Source organism: Triticum dicoccoides, chromosome 7A (assembly GCF_002162155.2).
Source record: "Triticum dicoccoides isolate Atlit2015 ecotype Zavitan chromosome 7A, WEW_v2.0, whole genome shotgun sequence".
Lineage (NCBI taxonomy): Eukaryota > Viridiplantae > Streptophyta > Magnoliopsida > Poales > Poaceae > Triticum > Triticum dicoccoides.
The window spans coordinates 166,039,603-166,059,884 of NC_041392.1; the positions used below are offsets into that span (position 1 = coordinate 166,039,603).

General features: G+C 46.0%; 1 protein-coding gene across 1 annotated transcript; it reads right to left on the reverse strand.

Moving 5' to 3' along the window:
• Window positions 1–376: 376 nt before the first annotated feature.
• LOC119329460 (alpha-mannosidase 2-like) lies at window positions 377–6,177 on the reverse strand. The gene is made up of 4 exons (XM_037602508.1): window positions 5,493–6,177; window positions 5,257–5,406; window positions 4,292–4,324; window positions 377–3,701 (listed from the first exon to the last, which is right to left on the reverse strand). The coding sequence occupies exons 1-4, from the start codon at window positions 6,090–6,092 to the stop codon at window positions 948–950; spliced, it is 3,537 nt and encodes a 1,178-aa protein (XP_037458405.1). The 5' UTR covers window positions 6,093–6,177; the 3' UTR covers window positions 377–947.
• Between the last annotated feature and the right edge of the window lie 14,105 nt (window positions 6,178–20,282).

A 20,282-nucleotide genomic window follows, 5' to 3' on the forward strand; every position in this document is an offset into this window, starting at 1 on the left:
TTTTAGAGATTTCAATGTGGACTGTATATGAAGTAAAGTGCGTGAATCTACACTTTAAAATACGTGCAAAATGAGTGAACCTACACTAAAATATGTCTGTATGTAACACATATTGAAATCTCTAGAAAAAATATAAACGGATGGATGGAGTACTAGATAAAACTATAAAAGCTGACCAACAGCGTACAGCGCTGCTCGGCAATAAAAAACCTGAAAACCCTGATAATGTTTTCCAGCATACAGCAACGCTAGGGAAGAAACAGATCTACAAATCCTAAAACACAGCCGCCCACGTCCCAGTATCAGTATTCAGTACCAAACGCGAAATTCAAAGCCCCCAGGCACAGGCAGGACCTGGGCCTGCCTTTCAACCATCTTCAAAATGTGCACAGGCAGAATGTGCATATGTGAAAGCAGTCATATAACAGGAATCATGTACCTAAACTGTCCCAGATCTTGTCCACAAGGTTCTGTGATGTCGCTACAAAACTCGGATGCAAAAAAGATATATACAAAAACTTGTGTTCATATAGGTTCCTATCATGATATCATTAGCCAAAATAACATGCCACGGCGGTGAGCGCAAAAGGCTGGAATAAAAGTGGAGGTGACCGCACGTATATATCAAAGCTACTCCAATAACTCGCTCCGACTTGCCTCAAACTTCCAATTTGCTAAGCAGTAATCATCAAGGAGAAAATGAAGTATATGCACCCTTGCAGGTTAAATGAAAGGCAGCAGTCAAATAACTGAACCACAATTCTCAGGCTGCTCAGAGGAATTTTTCGACGATCAACTTCAATCACTCACTGTATGTCAACTAGATGAACACATATGCATGTGGAAGAGCAGGTGTTCCAGCATAATCAAGATGCAACTACCAACTACTCCAAGTAGATCCTTCTCCAATTAGTGGCAAAGCGGCGCAAACGTACAGTTTCGACATACTATTCTTCTGGTGATGATGGTGGCTGTAGGTCTAACTTGTATGCCTGAATTTCCATTGGTGAGATGAGAACATTACCCTCCTGAGCTACATCGCCAATTTGCTCGAGATACCCTAGCATTTCAGGGTCATCATTTAAGAGGTTCAGAGAGGTTGCCTTCACATTTAAAACCGATAGATCTTTGAACATGTCAAATAGATTTACAGCCTCTTCCCCGATATTTGTACACTGTAACCCACCCCTTTTGCAGTATGATGCATCCCAGCCCCTTCTCTGCAACAGAATGGCAAATCTTGGCTCAACTGCTTCCGTATGAGCAAACCTTAGAGGCTGAGGGACCTTCAAGTTGACAACATGTATATCACAGGGCAAAGAAGTAGCCAATGGAGTAAATGTTTGTTGAGGAAGCTTAAAGGATTTTTCATGAAGGTTTTTGCTCACAAAAGCATGCATTGGGTAGTTCAGGTGCGCCCCCACACGGTGGGAAAGGAGTGATGGTTGAAGAGTAATTGAATTGTGAGATTTAGGCAAAGCAGACACATTAGACTCCATGAGGAGATGGAAGATTACATTCATGGGACGGTTGTCCATTACCCCCTGCCCCAAACCACGGCCATCGTCCCGAACCAGCCTACGATCCAACATAATCTCCATCCATCCTTTTTTCAAGCTTGCTGCTCCTAATGATTGCTTGGAGTGTACTGAAAACCGGTTGCCAAGTGAATCCTGTAAGAAGGCAAGTGATGGCATTGGGTAATAATTGCCCTGCAAGGGGATCTTATCATATGTCTGCCTCCGACTCATCTGAAAGCCATTCAGATCAGAATAGAACACTCTCTGGTTGTCAATATCTGTCTTGTATCTGACAATTAGCTCCCTGTCATCAAATACACGACCGACAAGTTCAACATGGTATTCCTTCTCAACCAGCATATCCTGTATAGAGTCCCCGCAACTATAAATGCGTGTGCTATGTGAGAGAGGTGACTTATCCCACTCTGTCTTTGGAAGGGAATGGGCTTCTTGAACCAATGGCCCTTCAGTTAGGATGAAATATCCTCCTTCCTTAACAATTGGCCTTGCTTCCCCAATAGGTTTGAACAAGTATGCCCCACTTCCACGACTGCTGTACATGGCAATTTCTTCGCCTATCTCAGTTTTCTCCCCATGTTTGTGACGAGTGACTGTCTGGAGGAGGCCATGACTTACATCAAAAGAAAGAGTATGATAAGAATTCTTCATCTCCACAGTTTTACCTTCAAGATTTGAACAATGATATGGTTCAGGGCAAGAAAATTCTTGGGAAGCGGTGAATGTTTTCACCACAGCAGGAGTAGCCTTTTCACAGTCCTGGCCCACGGCCACATAGTAAGTCTCCAAACCCAGTGCAGGAACAGAAGCTCTCCAATACAGACGGTGCCGGCCAGTAGAAACCTTCTCACCACTGACATACTGCCACTCAGGGGAAATTTGACATTTCAAACAGGACCCAGTTGAATTGAGAACAGATACATCAGGATTGCTTACCACAATCATAACAATCTCATCCCTTGTTTGCTCTAATGGGTTAAAAAAGACAACAGAATGTGTCTTCCCTTCATGAGGGTTGAGAACCCTATGCACAGGTTGAACATCATACTTTGATCGTTCCTGCACCGGCTCAAAATGTGATAAAATTGTAGGATCAGATCTATCATGGACATCTCCCAAAAGCACTTCGACTGCCCTTGACATAAATAGCTGCAAATCTTGCAAAGAAGTGTGCATTCGAGTCCCATAGTCCACTACGACATGATCCTTAGCTGTGCCAGTTACCCCATCATGATGCTGAAAAAGTGCCAAATTCCTCCTTGCTGCTGTTAGTTTGTGAGAGAAACTGATGGGAAGTTTTGCACACTGAAATTTCTGACAGTATCCAAGAACAAATGAACTCAGAATCTCTGAGGCACGGAGTGTCTGCTCTAGAACGCGGTCAACTGCTTTGAAGAATGGCCTTGATACATAGTAACCACTCCAGTAATCCTGATTTCTATCAGCATATGTAAAGAAGTCCCCTGAAAGTGTTGGAAAACCTTGCAGCTCAACAGAACCAACTTCACCAGGGCGTGTATAGTTTATCTTTTCAGCTTCATCTCTCAGTGTAGAGAAGTAATCCTCCAGGGTTCCAAATTTGACTTCAGCATTCAGATGGGGATTAGAATTGATGTAATCAAAAAGCTTCTCATAATTGCGAAATTGTGCTTCTGCTTCCTCGGTATTAACATACCGGAAATCATCTCCCAAAGGAATGAGAAGTGTATTTGTTCTGTACAGGGTTGACTTTTTCCTGTATTGATCTAGAAGTTTCGTTGCTCTCTCTTGCACATTGTTTGAATCTGTTTCAACTGGATCATATCTCCATGGGCAAGACTCATAGCTGAAACCACGCATTCGAGCAAAGTCAAACTGACAGCAGATAGCTGGTTCTGGTCCACAGGTGTGTGGTATGTCATAAGAATAGAAGGGCATCATATGAACAAATATGTCTGTCGTTTCTTCGATATCCCAGTTCTGCCTCCACAAATATTCAAGATTCTGTTTCCTCGCAAGCTCCTTTTTCAGCTCATAGTGTGTTCGCTGGATCAACATGTTATGGAAACCCATTCTCCTCAGTAGATAAGCCATGGTAGATGAATAGCCAAATGGGTCAATGGACCAAGAATTCTTGGGAATAACTCCAATGGTATCATTGAGCCACATGTTCCCCTCCATCATCTGAGGTAAAGAAAATTAGGAAGATCGTCATATTAGATTGCAATAGATAATTATTCCAACCCATATTATAGTAATAACCGGCACTAGCTATTTAGTCTAGATCCCAGGTTGGTGAAAGATTAGATCAACTCTCATAAATTCTAAACATCATGTTTGAGTGCAAATAACATGTGGCTTGATTCAGACTAGAAACAGCTGATTGACTTAAAGGTTCAAAGAAACAATGTGGTAGGGAGCAGAAGACGATTCATAGTCTATTTCCAAACTAATGAGTGTAGTTTTAATATCATTTTGTCGCAATGTATAGCAGAAAGCAATATCTGAGTCCATTTTTTTGCATGAGCAAAAACAGCATGGTTAAATAGCATGAAAACGCATTCAATAAAAGACTGTCCCTACTGAGGTGTTTTCCCAATATGTACAGTTCATTCTTTCTCATATTGTTTCTGTGCGGCGAGATATACAAGTAGGAAAAGAACACGCTTAATTCATGCATGAGGTACAATTGAAGGTCATAACACGGCATATTTAGCACTAGGGAAATCTGAAACATAATACCAAATATATAAATATGATTCGAGTATACTTGCCTGCTCTATGATGGCAAAATAGTGGGAGTTTGCCTGCATTTAAGAAATGACGGAAATATAAGTACCTTCTATTTAGAAAGAAATAGATTATATGGCAAAATCAAAGTTCTGATGAGTAAACTTGTCATGTCTGAAGACAGGATTAAACCAACATACAGAATTCAATAAATTCAAAGCGCAATAAGTAAAAGGCCTACAAGGTTTATCCATAAATAAAAATCAGCAAAATACCAGTAACAGATTAATCATCAAATGCTCCACTTATATAGTACTAAATCCGGTCATTTAGATTATTATTCTCGAGGGACAACAAAGAGACATAGTTTTCACAATGCTCTACTCAGAGGTTTTATGTTATTAAACAATGACTGACTGACACAAAAGAGCTCGCAGCAGAACTAAACTATTGCAGGCAAACATATGTGAATTCTGTTTGTGATCCTTTAGCCATAATGTTAAATGTTGAATCTCCTCTTCATGTGCACTCAGAAGTTTTATGTTATTAAACAATGACTAACTGACACACAAGAAAGGTCACAGCAGAACTAAAGTATTGAAGGCAAACATATGAAACATGCGAATGCTGTTTGTGATCCTTTAGCCATGCTGTTAAATGCTGAATCTCCTCTCCATGTGCACCAAGAACATGTACTCTTAGACCGACCGGTATATGACATGGATACATCATTCGCACACATACTCATTGAATTTTTAAGTTTCCAGATCATGAAGTGGGCAGGTAGATGCAAGCAGTCCAGTATAGACAACAACGATCAAACATAATATGCCCAAAATGATTGGTAAGCATCAAACGAGCAAGTTAGGTAAAATGAAATAAAAGTCCATTCCATGCATAACCTAGCCCCAAATAGCAACATCCATGACAGAAATAAACAATACAAGGAACAGAAATTATGCTATACTCGTAAAACCCTTAATAAACCATGAGAATTTGCTCATCTGACCTCATCGTTCATGACCCAGCCGCCACTGACAATCTCGAGCTGTCCGTCGTGCACGAGCTTGGCAAACTCCTCCTGCTTCTTCCGCGGGGCGTCACGCCACCACCTCTCCAGGTACGACATCTCCTCCCATATGAACTTCCTGCGGGGATCCTGCACGACGGGGCAAAATTGGCCGTCAGAAAACAAGCCTGGGCCATGAAACCGCGTCTCGCATGGGCACGGAGATCTGGACGAACCTTGGAGAGGGATTCGATGATGGTGTCGAGGATGTGGCGCGACTGGCGGTCGTAGTACTCCTCGACGGTGTGGATCCAGCCGGGGTCGTTGTGGGAGTGGGGCGCGACGAAGACCTTGAGCTTCTCGGCGTCCCACTCGTCGCCCTTGTAGGTGACCTCCCACCCCTGCTTCCACGCGCCGCCGTCCACGTCGTCGAACTGGATCCGGTCGTAGAGGTCCTTGGTGGTGATGTCGACGGGCGCCTCGCGGCCGGCCCTGGCGGCGACGGCGGCCGCGGCGGCCTCCGCCGCCACGGAGTCGCGGCGGAAGGCCGGCCTGCGGGTGAGGCGGGCGCGGGGGCGGGCGGGGGACGGCGCGGCGGACGGGGAGGAGGGGAAGCCTAGGCGGAGGAAGGCGAAGAGGAAGAGGAAGAAGAAGAAGGCGGCGGCGAGCTGGAGGACGCGGCGGGAGGAGGAGGAGGAGGAGGCGGAGGCGGGGTGGGGGCCGCGGCGGCGGGTGGAGGCGGGGGCTACCTTGGCGCGGTGGTGGTGCGCCTTCGGCTTGGAGGTGGTCGGGAGGAGCGCGCCGGTGCGGCCGCCGCCGCCGGAGAAGAGGTGCATCGCCGCCGGCGGGGAGGCGCTGCTGGTGCGGCGGTGGGAGGAGAGGAAATGGCGAGTGAACTGACCTCGCGCCCGGGGTCGCGGCGGGGGTCGTTTCGATTGGTTTTCCTCCGGCCCGGTGATATTTCTGGGTGCTTCGTTGGTGCGCAGCAGAGCGTTGGGGCCCCCTCGTGGAGCGTCTGTCACTGACAGGTGGGCCCTCCGTCTGCGGGTTTGTTGGCTCGGTGTTTGGTGGCGGATTTTGCAAGTCACGGCATGAAAGGAATTGTGGATCGGTGGGCGACGGAAGGAAATGTGTTGCGCGGAGTAGTATCTTTATCGACTTCATTAAACAAGCAAATTATGTGGGCGATGTTACCGGTGGATGATTTTAGCCAGAATAAACTGCCCCCTGAGCCGTCCAATCAAACGCTCCCAGCCGGATCGGGCAGCTCCCATGGCAGGGACGAGACTTGCCTGCTCCCTGCGCATCCTCCCATCTGTGTTTTCGCGTATGTGGCTTAATTTGATTGAAACAAAATAAGGCTCGGTTTCATCCCCTTAAAATCAGGGGAGGAGATGATTAGATTAGAAAGGAAAAAGGACAGTCATATGATGAAGTAGGAGCACGAACGGGAGCATGGGGAGGGAGCAGGCAAGCCGAATCCCCATGGCAGCACCAACATGAGCAGTTCCATGGCAGCGCCCGCAGAGCCCAAGCATCCCGGCAGCGCTCCATTGCAGCGTCGGCGAAGCTTCAACGCCGGTGGCGCTTCAATGCAACTCCGACAGGTTGCAGCTCCGGCGGCGTTTCATTACAACCCTGCACACTTTGCTGCAACTCTGGATTTCCCCCTCTACTTCACCGGTTGCTGCAGCCCGCCGGCTGGCCTACACCACCGCACCGTCGGCGCCACTACGCTTCATTGCAGCTTCGGTGGCCCCCCGTGATGCTTCGTCGCAGCAATGGCGAGCCCCCTCTACTTCACAGACTACTGCAGCCCGTCTGCCAACCCGCAGTGTCGCACCGTGCTACTTCTTGAGTTTGCGTTGCTTTTTCCTTGAAGAGGAAATGGTGATGCAGCAAGATAAGTATTTCTCTCAGTTAGAGAATCAAAGTATCAATCCAGTAGAAGACAACGCTCAAATCATTAATACCTGCACAAATAATCAAACAACTTGCATCCAACGCGATAAAGGGGTTGTCAATCCCTTCACGACCACTTACAAAAGTGAGATCTAATAAAGATAGATAAAACTAAACAAAAGATAAAGTAAATATTTTGGGGGGGGGGGGTTTATAAATCAGAAAGTAAAAGATTACAAAATAGTAGATCGGAAACTAATACGATGGAAAATAGTAGACCGGAAACTTATATGATGGAAATAGACCCGGGGGCTATAGGTTTCATAGAGGCTTCTTTTAAGATAGCAAATAATATGGCGGGTGAACAAATTACCGTCGAGTAATTGATAGAAAGGCGCAAAGTTATGACGATATCTAAGACAATGATTATCAAATATATGCATCACGCCCATGTCAAGTAGACTGAAACGATTCTGCATCTACTACTATTACCCCACACATCGACCGACTCCTACCTGCATTTAGAGTATTAAGCTTATGAAGAACATAGTAACACATTAAGTAAGATGACATGATGTAGAGGAATAAATTCAAGCAATATGATATAAACCCCATCTTTTTATCCTCGATGGCAACAATACAATACATGCCTTACTGCCCCTACTGTCACTGGGAAAGGACACCGCAAGATTGAGCCCAAAGTTAAGCACTTCTTCTATTGCAAGAAAAACCAATCTAGTTGGCCAAACTAAACCGATAGTTCGAAGTGAATTACAAAGATATCAAATCAAGCATATAAGAATTCAAAGATTCAAATAATATTCATAGATAAGCTTGTTTGTGAACGTAGCTTCAATTTCAAAAAAATCCTACGATCACGCAAGATCTATCTAGGAGATGCATAGCAACGAGAGGGAGAGAGTGTGTCCACATACCCTCGTAGACCAAAAACGGAAGTGTTAGGTTAACGTGGTTGATGTAGTCGAACGTCTTCACGATCCTACCGATCTAGTACCGAACGTATGGCACCTCCGAGTTCTGCACACGTTTAGCTCGATGACGTCCCTCGAACTCTTGATCCAGCAGAGGGTCGGGGGAGAGTTTCGTCAGCACGACAGTGTGGTGACTGTGATGGTGATGTGATCCACGCAGGGCTTCGCCTAAGCACTACAACGCTATGACCAGAAGAGTAAACTGTGGAGGGGGCACCGTATATAGCTAAGAGAACAATTGTTGTGCTTTGGGATGCCCCTGCCCCGTATATAAAGGAGGGGAGGAGGAGTCCGGCCACCAAGGGGGCGCCAAAGGGGGAGTCCTACTAGGACTCCACTCCTAGTAGGATTCGCCCCCCTCTTTTCCTTCTCTCGGAGGGGGAAAAGGGAGAAGGAGAGGGAAGAGGAGAAATAAAGGGGGACACGCCCCCTCCCCTAGTCCAATTTGGACTCCCCATGGGAGGGGGCGCGAGCACCTCTTGTGGGCTGCCTCCCCTCTCCCCTATGGCCCGTAAAGGCCCAATTATTCCCCGGGGGTTCCGGTAACCCCTCAGTACTCCAAAATATACCTGAACCATTCTAAAACCATTTCGGTGTCAGAATATCATTGTCCAATATATCAATCTTTACCTCTCGACCATTTTAAGACTCCTCGTCATGTCTGTGATCTCGTCCGGGACTCCAAAAAATCTTCGGTCCCCAAAACACATAACTCATAATACAAATCGTCATCGAACGTTAAGCATGCGGACCCTATGGGTTCGAGAACTATGTAGACATGACCGAGACACATCTATGGTCAATAACCAATAGCGAAACCTGGATGCTCATATTGGTTCCTACATATTCTACGAAGATCTTTATCGGTCAAACCGCAATAACAACATACGTTATTCCCTTTGTCATCAGCATGTTACTTGCCCGATATTCGATCGTCAGTATCCTCATACTTAGTTCAATCTTGTTATAGGCAAGTCTCTTTACTCGTTCCGTAATGCATCATCCAGCAACTAACTCATTAGTCACATTGCTTGCAAGGCTTATAGTGATGCGCATTACCGAGAGGGCCCAGAGATACCTCTCCGATACTCGGAGTGATAAATTCTAATCTTGATCTATGCCAACCCAACAAACACCTTCGGGGACACCTGTAGAGCATCTTTATAATCACCCGGTTACGTTGTGATGTTTGATAGCACACAAGGTGTTCCTCCGGTGTTTGGGAGTTGCATAATCTCATAGTTAGAGGAATATGTATAAGTCATGAAGAAAGTAATAGCAATAAAACTTAAAGATCATTATGTTAAGATAAAAGATGGGTCTTGTCCATCACATCATTCTCTAATGATGTGATCTCGTTCATCAAATGACATGTCTATGGTCAGGAAACTTAACCGTCTTTGATTAACGAGCTAGTCAAGTAGAGGCAAACTAGGGACACTCTGTTTTGTCTATGTATTCACACATGTACTAAGTTTCCGGTTAATACAATTCTAGCATGAATAATAAACATTTATCATGATATAAGGAAATATAAATAACAACTTTATTATTGCCTCTAGGGCATATTTCCTTTAGTCTCCCACTTGCACTAGAGTCAATAATCTAGATTATAGAGTAACGATTCTAACACCCATGGAGCCTTGGTGTTGATCATGTTTTGCTCGTGGAAGAGGCTTAGTTAACATGTCTGCAATATTCAGATCCGTATGTATTTTGCAAATCTCTATGTCTCCCTCCTTGACTTGATCGCAGATGGAGTTGAAGCGTCTCTTGATGTGTTTGGTTCTCTTGTGAAATCTGGATTCCTTCGCTAAGGTAATTGCTCCAGTATTGTCACAAAAGATTTTCATTGGACCCGGTGCACTAGGTATTACACCTAGATCGGATATGAACTCCTTCATCCAGACTCCTTCATTTGTTGCTTCCGAAGCAGCTATGTACTCCGCTTCACACGTAGATCCCGCCACGACACTCTGCTTGGACTTCACCAACTGATAGCTCCACCATTCAATATAAATACATATCCGGTTTGTGACTTAGAGTCATCTGGATCAGTGTCAAAGCTTGCATCGACGTAACCATTTACGACAAGCTCTTTATCACCTCCATAAACGAGAAACATATCCTTAGTCCTTTTCAGGTATTTCAGGATGTTCTTGACCGCTGTCCAGTGATCCACTCCTGGATTACTTTGGTACCTCCCTGCTAAACTTATAGCAAGGCACACATCAGGTCTGGTACACAACATTGCATACATGATAGAACCTATGGCTGAAGCATAGCGAATGACTTTCATTTTCTCTCTATCTTCTGAAGTGGTCGGGCATTGAGTCTGACTCAACTTCACACCTTGTAACACAGGCAAGGACCCTTTCTTTGACTGATCCATTTTGAACTTCTTCAAAACTAGGTATGTGCTTTGTGAAAGTCCAATTAGGCGTCTTGATCTATCTCTATAGATCTTGATGCCTAATATATAAGCAGCTTCACCGAAGTCTTTCATTGAAAAATTCTTATTCAAGTATCCTTTTATGCTATCCAGAAATTCTGTATTATTTACAATCAACAATATGTGTCATCCATATATAATATCAGAAATGCTACAGAGCTCCTACTCACTTTCTTGTAAATACATGCTTCTCCAAAAGTCTGTATAAAACCATATGCTTTGATCACACTATCAAAGCATATATTCCAACTCCGAGAGGCTTGCACCAGTCCATAAATGGATCGCTGGAGCTTGCACACTTTGTTAGCACCTTTAGGATCGACAAAACCTTCTGGTTGCATCATATACAACTCTTCTTTAAGAAATCCATTAAGGAATGCAATTTTGACATCCATTTTCCAAATTGCATAATCCTAAAATGCGGCAATTGCTAACATCATTCGGACAAACTTAAGCATCGCTACGGGTAACAAGGTCTCATCATAGTCAATCCCTTGAACTTGTCGAAAACCTTTCGCAACAAGTCGAGCTTTGTAGATAGTAACATTACCATCAGCGTCAGTCTTCTTCTTGAAGATCCGTTTATTCTCTATGGCTTGCCGATCATCAGGCAAGTCAACCAAAGTCCATACTTCATTCTCATACATGGATCCCATATCAGATTTCATGGCCTCAAGCCCTTTCGCAAAATCTGGGCTCATCATCGCTTCCTCATAGTTCGTAGGTTCGTCATGGTCTAGTAACATGACTTCCAGAATAGGATTACCGTACCACTAGTGCAGAACGTACTATGGTTGACCTACGAGGTTCGGTAGTAACTTGCTCTGAACTTTCATGATCATCATCATTAGCTTCTTCACTAATTGGTGTAGGCATCACTGGAACTGATTTCTGTGATGAACTACTTTCCAATTCGGGAGAAGGTACAATTACCACATCAAGTTCTACTTTCCTCTCACTCACTTCTTTTGAGAGAAACTCCTTCTCTAGAAAGTATTCATTCTTAGCAACGAATATCTTGCCTTCGGATCTGTGATAGAAGGTGTACCCAACAGTTTCCTTTGGGTATCCTATGAAGACGCATTTCTCCGATTTGGGTTCGAGCTTATCAGGCTGAAACTTCTTCACATAAGCATCGCAACCCCAAACTTTAAGAAACGACAACTTAGGTTTCTTGCTGAACCACAGTTCATATGGAGTCGTCTCAGCGGATTTAGATGGTGCCCTATTTAACGTGAATGCAGCCGTCTCTAAAGCATAACCCCAAAACAATAGTGGTAAATCGGTAAGAGACATCATAGATCGCACCATATCTAATAAAGTACGGTTACAGCATTTGGACACACCATTACACTCTGGTGTTCCAGGTGGCGTGAGTTGCGAAACTATTCCACATTGTTTTAAATGAAGACCAAACTCGTAACTCAAATATTCGCCTCCGCGATCAGATCGTAGAAACTTTATTTTCTTGTTACGATGATTTTCCACTTCACTCTGAAATTCTTTGAATTGTTCAAATGTTTTAGACTTATGTTTCATTAAGTAGATATACCCATATCTGCTCAAATCATCTGTGAAGGTCAGAAAATAATGATACCCGCCGCGAGCCTCAACACTCATCGGACCGTATACATCAATATGTATTATTTCCAATAAGTCAGTGGCTCGCTCCATTGTTATGGAGAACGGAGTCTTAGTCATCTTGCCCATGAGGCATGGATCGCAAGCATCAAGTGATTCATAATCAAGTGATTCTAAAACCCATCAGCATGGAGTTTCTTCATGCGTTTTACACCAATATGACCTAAACGACAGTGCCACAAATAAGTTGCACTATCATTATTAACTTTGCATCTTTTGGCTTCAATATTATGAATATGTGTATCACTACAATCGAGATTCAACAAAAATAGACCACTCATCAAGGGTGCATGACCATAAAAGATATTACTCATATAAATAGAACAACTATTATTCTCTGATTTAAATGAATAACCGTCTCGCATCAAACAAGATCCAGATATAATGTTCATGCTGAACGCTGGCACCAAATAACAATTTTTCAGGTCTAAAACTAATCCCGAAGGTAGATGTAGAGGTAGTGTGCCGACGCCGATCACATCGACCTTGGAACCATTTCCGACGTGCATCATCACCTCGTCCTTATCCAATCTTTATTTAATTCGTAGCCCCTATTTCGAGTTGCAAATATGAGCAACAGAACCAGTATCAAATACTCAGGCGCTACTACGAGCATTGGTAAGGTACACATCAATAACATGTATATCAATATACCTTTCACTTTGCCATCCTTCTTATCCGCCAAATACTTGGGGCAGTTCGGCTTCCAGTGACCAGTCCCTTTGCAGTAGAAGCACACAGTTTCAGGCTTAGGTCCAGACTTGGGCTTCTTCCCGGGAGTAGGAACTTCCTTGCTATTCTTCTTGAAGTTCCCCTTCTTCCCTTTGCCCTTTTTCTTGAAACTAGTGGTCTTGTTAACCATCAACACTTGATGCTCCTTCTTGATTTCTACCTCTGTAGCTTTAAGCATCGCGAAGAGCTCGGGAATTGTCTTTTCCATCCCTTGCATGTTATAGTTCATCATGAAGCCTTTATAGCTTGGTAGCAGTGATTGAAGAACTCTGTCGATGACACTATCATCAGGAAGATTAACTCCCAGCTGAGTCAAGTGGTTATGGTACCCAGACATTCTGAGTATGTGTTCACTGATAGAACTATTCTCCTCCATCTTGCAGCTATAGAACTTGTTGGAGACTTCATATCTCTCAACTCGGGCATTTGTTTGAAATATTAACTTCAACTCTTGGATCATCTCATATGCTCCATGACGTTCAAAATGTCTTTGAAGTCCCGATTATAAGCTGTAAAGCATGGCACACTAAACTATCGAGTAGTCATCCACTACTTCAGGATGCTGCTAAGGCGACACTACGATCAGAGACCCTTCGACGAAACTGTGTGCGATGCAATAATCACAGACGGTGGTGTAAAAAACCCATCAAAAAAGGTGCAAAACGTTTGCGATGACGGATGCATCAAACACGGTTCGGATTTTAGTTGCATGTGCGATGCATGGCATACGGTTCAGTTCAATTAACTGTCTACGATGAGGAGGAACAAAAGAAATGGGCAGCCAGATGAAGGTGTGTGCGATATACATCATACGATTCACTCGGATGAACTGTTTGTGATTAGGCAACACAAAAGAAATGATCAGCCAGATCAAGGTGTGTATGATATACGACATGCGGTTCACTCGGATGAACTGTTTGCGTTGAGACATGAGAACAGAAACGGTTCAACTTAACAAGATGTGTGTGATATGCGGCAAACAGGTATGTAATCGAAAACGTGTTCGAAGACCGATAACAACACAGACAATTACTGCTAACAAGCCGTATGTGTTGTGAGCAAATGATTGCTGGTATACAATTGTGAGTGATTGATGAAAACATCACCAACAGGTTCCATTGTTTAGTCTGTGTGCGATGTTATTTTCTTTGTCCACACAACATCTACACTCTGTCTACAGAGCATCAACATATATACTTAAAAAGACAGCACTGCATAACCAAATTAAGCATACAATTACACAAGTGACTACACACATAACATTTCCACACACCAAAGTAAGAAATTACATGCATACTAAAGTAGGAGAAACGAGGATCTAATCATCTACTTATTGTTGCGATGACGCTTGCCATTGTTCTGCTTCCGGCTGGATCCCTGGCCGTTTTGGGGAAGGAGGCACTTCCTCATGTCAACGATCTGCCTGTACATGTCTTAGCTCATGTACGCCTCCTTGGCCGCGTACACGACGTGAGCTTTGTCGAGTTTCTCCATCCAGGCTGAGTGCCAGGCATGCTTGTCCTTGTTGCACGAATCCTTCATGTCTCTATAGTTGGGGTCGATGATGGCCTTGGCGAGGTGAACTAGTGAGTCCTTCTCATGCTCCTTGCTGCCCCAGATCTTGTATTGGCCCTAGATGTCGACAAGATTTTAGCAGGCGATGCCCGAATTCTTGAGCGCCTTTACATCGTTGCTGATGTCCATCGTAGCGAACATGTAGTGGGGGTTGTTGACAAACCTAGCGAAACGCTCGCAAGGCCTTGTGGCCAGGCAATAGTGGTAGATGAGGACGTGGTGGCGCACGCACATCTGGGCGACGGTGACTGTCGGTGTCAAAACCGGCGGATCTCGGGTAGGGGGTCCCGAACTGTGCGTCTAAGGCGGATGGTAACAGGAGGCAGGGGACACAATGTTTTACCCAGGTTCGGGCCCTCTTGATGGAGGTAAAACCCTACGTCCTGCTTGATTAATATTGATGATATGAGTAGTACAAGAGTAGATCTACCACGAGATCGGAGAGGCTAAACCCTAGAAGCTAGCCTATGGTATGATTGCCTGTTGTCCTACGGGCTAAAACCCTCCGGTTTATATAGACACTGGAGAGGGCTAGGGTTACACAAGGTCAGTTACAAAGGAGGAGATATGCATATCCGTATTGCCTAGCTTTCCTTCCACGCCAAGTAGAGTCCCATCCGTACACGAGATGAAGTCTTCAATCTTGTATCTTCATAGTCCAATAATCCGGCCAAAGAGTCCGGCTGTCCGGAGACCCCCTAATCCAGGACTTCCTCAGTAGCCCCCGAACTAGGCTTCAATGACGATGAGTCCGGCGCGCAGTGTTGTCTTCGGCATTGCAGGGCGGGTTCTTCTCCAACTTTCAAGTGTTCATAAGCAGTGTCCGGCTCCATAAATGTTGAACCTCTTGGCTTCTGTGCCCAATAAGGGCTATCTCCCACGCGTCGAATGAATACGAGGCGCCAGGGCATTTTTACATTCGCCCCCTAGCCAGATAAATAAATTGTCTATTAAAGGTATGGGGATTCTTAGATCCAATCCATATCATCCTCCCCCAACAAGAATTCATCAAAGCGTGCTTCGAAAAGATCCATTCTAGCATGGCCGACCTCCGCAGCCCTCCTCCCGCCCCCGTAGCCCTAAGCCCGATGATTGGGAGAGGTGTTCAGTTCCGCACAGTTGATTAGTCGAGCTGCAAACTAAGGGATTTCTCCCTCCGGCGTACATGGTGCCCGCTCGAGCCGGGCTCGCCACCTACAATGGCGGGGAGCAAGCGGAGAACTTTCCCTGTCCCTCCATGGGGGAACGGGTTTGCCTTGTTCCTTACTTACTAAGGGGACTCGGATTTCCAATTCATCCGTTCCTCCGCGGGCTCCTGGAGTTCTACAGCCTCCAACTACACAATTTCACCCCTGCCTCCATCCTACACATCGCCGGCTATGTTTCTCTCTGCGAGTTGTTCCTGGGCTGCGAGGCTCACTTCGAGCTGTGGAAAAGGCTATTTTGCCCTGTCCCTCGCACATAGAGGGAATCACTTTATCAAGTGGGCGGAGCCGAAGTATGGCGCATCGCCGATACCGGATATTTGTCCGGTACCCCGAAGAAGCCGTCCGAAGACTGGCCTTCAGAATGGTTTTATATGGAGGACGTCCCCCTTCCGGACCCTATTTGGCAGGGTCTACCCGAGTTCAACAATGCTCCTCTGAAGAAGCACCGAAGTTGGCGCCCACGGAGCCCCCACGCGGAAGAGAACGGAGAAGTCCTCTATCTGATGAACCGGATCAAAGCACTAGCTCGATCTGGATTGACAATAATTGAAGTTATGTCGATTTGCATAATGCGGGGAGTGCAGCCACTCCAATATCGTGGGCACCCCTTGTGGTGTTATAACGGGGCGGATGACGCCACCCGCTGCGGGCGTAAGGGTCCGGATAATGCTGCCGCTCTAGCGAAGATTCTGTCCGAACTGTTCAAGGGAAAGGAAGAGGAGTTCACCCGCATCAAGCCACGGGATGGATTCTCTATGTACAATCCTCCAAGCTGGGTAAGTTATATTTCCCTGCTGCCATTTTTCCCGCATTCTTTGTCGTAAGTATTCACTTTGCCACCTTGCGACAGGAACTGCGAAAAGCCATAAAGGAGGTCAGCAGCCCTTCTCTGCAACCAGAGGACCCTGACCGGGCCATTGATTCCGGACTCGAAGAAGATCTGGTTATCTCCGTGGAACTGATAGACCGACAGTTCTATTAGTTAAGCTGCGATGATGCCCCGGTGGCCATTATGGCCGACTATCCCGGACTGCTTCCTGCATCGCAGGTAAGAAAAATCAAAAAGTCCCAACTCCAAAACTAGGATCCCCTTTTAGGCACTTCACCCACCATATACACATGGCATCTTTTACAGGGAAGGCATTCGAGACGCCCTGCTGAACCCGCGACAACTCGCCAACAAGAGGTGCTGAGGCTGGGTAGGCCAAAAAGGAAGGCGGTCAAGACAGAGACGCCAACGCAAAGGTATAGGAAAAACCCCGCTCTGTGGTTGTCGTCTTTTTCAAAATGTAATGACGCCCGCGTTTCTTTAACAGAAAGAACACTCGCCGGAATATGTCCGGCGATGCTGCCAATCAAGCTTCCACCAGTCGGGCGCCAGGACCGGACATAGAGACGGAGGGCGATATGGGGCAGGCGCCGGATAATCCCCCGACAGAGGATGCAGATAGATTGTCCGCTACAAACTCAGAAGTGAAAAGCGCCATGAATCATAGGCGCCGCCGGGCCGTACTCCGCGACGCTTGTTTCTCACCAGAGGCGTTTGACGCCTTCAATTCTGGAGAGGCGTACCTCCGTGCTGCTCAAGATGGTCTAGCCAGAGCCACGGATCAGTATGTAAAGGATGTACGGGTGAGTAAATTTGACGATTTATATGTATCAGTAGCCCCTGAGACTTGAAACAGTTAGCAGAACTGAGTTAAGGATCATCTATAATGTGCAGGTTCTTACAGAGAAGAATACTAGGCTGTCCCAGGAGCTGGAGGAATGCAAGACCCAACTGGGGGCCACTCTTGCCGCATTGCAGGAATAGAAAAAGCCTCTCGCTGGTAACATTTACTTTAAAGAATGGTGATTACCATATAGTGTGCGGCGTGTCTGCAGATCTAACAATTGATTTTGCAGATGAGTCCGGAGAAAGTCCGGGGGACCAGCATGTTATGCGACAGCTAGAGGCTGGCAAACGCGTGCTGAGTAAGGTTATGCTGGAGAAAAACAGTCTTCAAGATGCCAATGTTAAGCTGAACGTTGAACTAAAATACGTTCGGGGCCAGCTTGCGGACTCCGAGAAGGAGAATAAGCGGCTTCAGCGCGGCACTTTTAGTAAGTGCTTGAACGAATCCTACTAAAGGAGTTCGGCGAAGAAGTCGATTAATAGCGTTATGTCTGTAGGTATGCTGACGGGTCGTCCCGTGGAGGAAATGCCCGGGTCTGCGGGTGATCTTCTGTTCGAGCTGTCACATCTGAGCGAACAAGTTCGGCAGGTGATGCAAGTTGTTGCCCAGGCTTTGTGGCTATCTGTCTCCTTGCCAGAGGGCATTGCAGAGCTTACGGAGAAGCTCAAGGGAGCACGGCGGCACCTCCGATTATGGAAGATATCGGCCTGCCAACAGGGTGCCAGAGAGGCCTGGGCCATGGTGAAGACTCGGTATACCAAGGCAGACCCAAATCACATGGCCGAGGTCGGACCTGTGGGGCCCGACGGAAAAGAGATCCCCGTTAGCTTAGTTTATGGGCAAGTAGAATTAGCCGCAAAGTATTCCCAACAGGATTGTAAGCTAGACCGCCTGTTGGATGGTATAGAAGAGGAGTTTAGTCAGTCTGCATGACTATGTAATTAAAGTGACATGTATAATGCCTTCTAGCCGGATTGTAGATCATTTGTCGTTGCGGACCTTTTCGCTTCAACCTCCGGGCCCGATAGTCCGGAGTGAATCCGAATACCCGCTCAGTTATATAAGAGCCGGGGTATGCGTGGAGACCAGGCATAGGGGTCATTAGTGCTTTATTAGACAAGTGCCCAACTAGTTATGTTATATTACATGGGTAGTAAGAAACATCTTCCAGGGAGAATAGTTCCGTTAAGGGTTCCTTTCCCTGGGTAAGCATGACCGAAAGTGCATGTCCGGACTGTGATAAGAAACGCAGAAAAAGCATCTGGGGGCAGATATGGATAATAAATAAAAGTCGTCTTTTGTTCACCGACCGAATATTCCCTTAAGAACACTAGCTTTCAGCTTCACCCAGTCTGAGGTACACATCCGGCTGACCCAGCAGTAACAATCGCAGAGGTGCTCCCCTTATGCCCTAGCCGAATTAACGGGAACGTAGGGCATAAATACAAGAGCCAGGCAACCTAGCTTGGCCAAAACTTAAGTCATATCGATGCATATAATGGTGAAAAAAAGGTACATGCGGAAGTATAACACATGTGTTGGGCGTGAGGCCCAGGTAAATAATTTAAGCTTCTATGAAAGAAGCCCCCAGGTATGGAGAGTGCGGCTAACGCATCTGTAATGTACAAGTGAGGCACAAGGTGACCCTTGAAGGCCTAGAGAAATAATAAGAAAAAGAAAGAAAGGGAAACAGGACAGATGATGCATATGCAGAAAATGGACAAAGGGAGGGGACTAACATAGAGTCCGGTGCTAGGCGTAGAATCTTCGGAGCCTGGCTGCATTCCATGGGTTCGGCTCGAGTCGACTAGTCGATGCATCCCGCAGTCAGTACGCTCCACCGGTCAGAACTTGGTCGATAATGAAGGGACCTTCCCATTTCGGCTCGAGCTTGTCCTTTTTCTTATCCGGAAGGCGTAGAACTAGTTCGCCAATGTTATAAGTTTTGGCCTGTACTTCGCTGCTTTGGTATCTGCGAGCATGTTGCTGGTAAAATGCGGAACAGGCTTTGGCTACGTCGCGCTCTTCCTCCAAGGTGTCCAGACTGTCCTGCCGATCGAGCTCGGCTTCTCTTTCTTCGTACATGCGCACTCGAGGTGAGTCATGAATTATGTCATAGGGCAAGACTGCCTCTGCGCCGTACACCATAAAAACGGTGTATATCCGGTACTACGATTCGGCATGGTCCACAGCCCCCAGAGTACGGAGTCGAGCTCCTCTACCCAATGCGTGTCAGACTCCGTTAAGGAACACACTAATCTAGGTTTAATGCCGCTCATTATAAGATTGTTTGCTCGTTCGACTTGACCGTTGGTTTGTGGGTGATAGACTGAAGCATAATCGAGCTTGATGCCCATTTTGCTGCACCAGAGTTTTACCTCGCCGGCCGTGAAGTTTGTGCCGTTATCAGTGATGATGCTGTGGGGGACGCCGTAACGGTGTACAACCCCGGATATGAAATCTATCACCGGTCCGGATTCGGCTGTTTTTAACCGGTTTAGCCTCTATCCATTTGGTGAATTTGTCCACCATGACCAATAAGTATTTTTTCTTGTGGGTTCCCCCTTTAAGGGGTCCAACCATATCAAGCCCCCAGACCGCAAAGGGCCATGTAATGGGGATTGTTTAGAGGGCGGTGGGTGGCATGTGGCTTTGATTTGCAAAGAGCTGGCAACCGGCGCAACGTTGGACCAAGTCATGTGCATCTGCCCGGGCCGTTGGCCAATAGAATCCTGTACGGAAGGCCTTGCTTACTAGAGCCCAGGCTGCGGCATGACGAGTCCGGCGTGAATTTCTGCCAAAAGATTCCGCACCTCCTCTTCGGAGATGCACCTTTGAAGGACTCCGG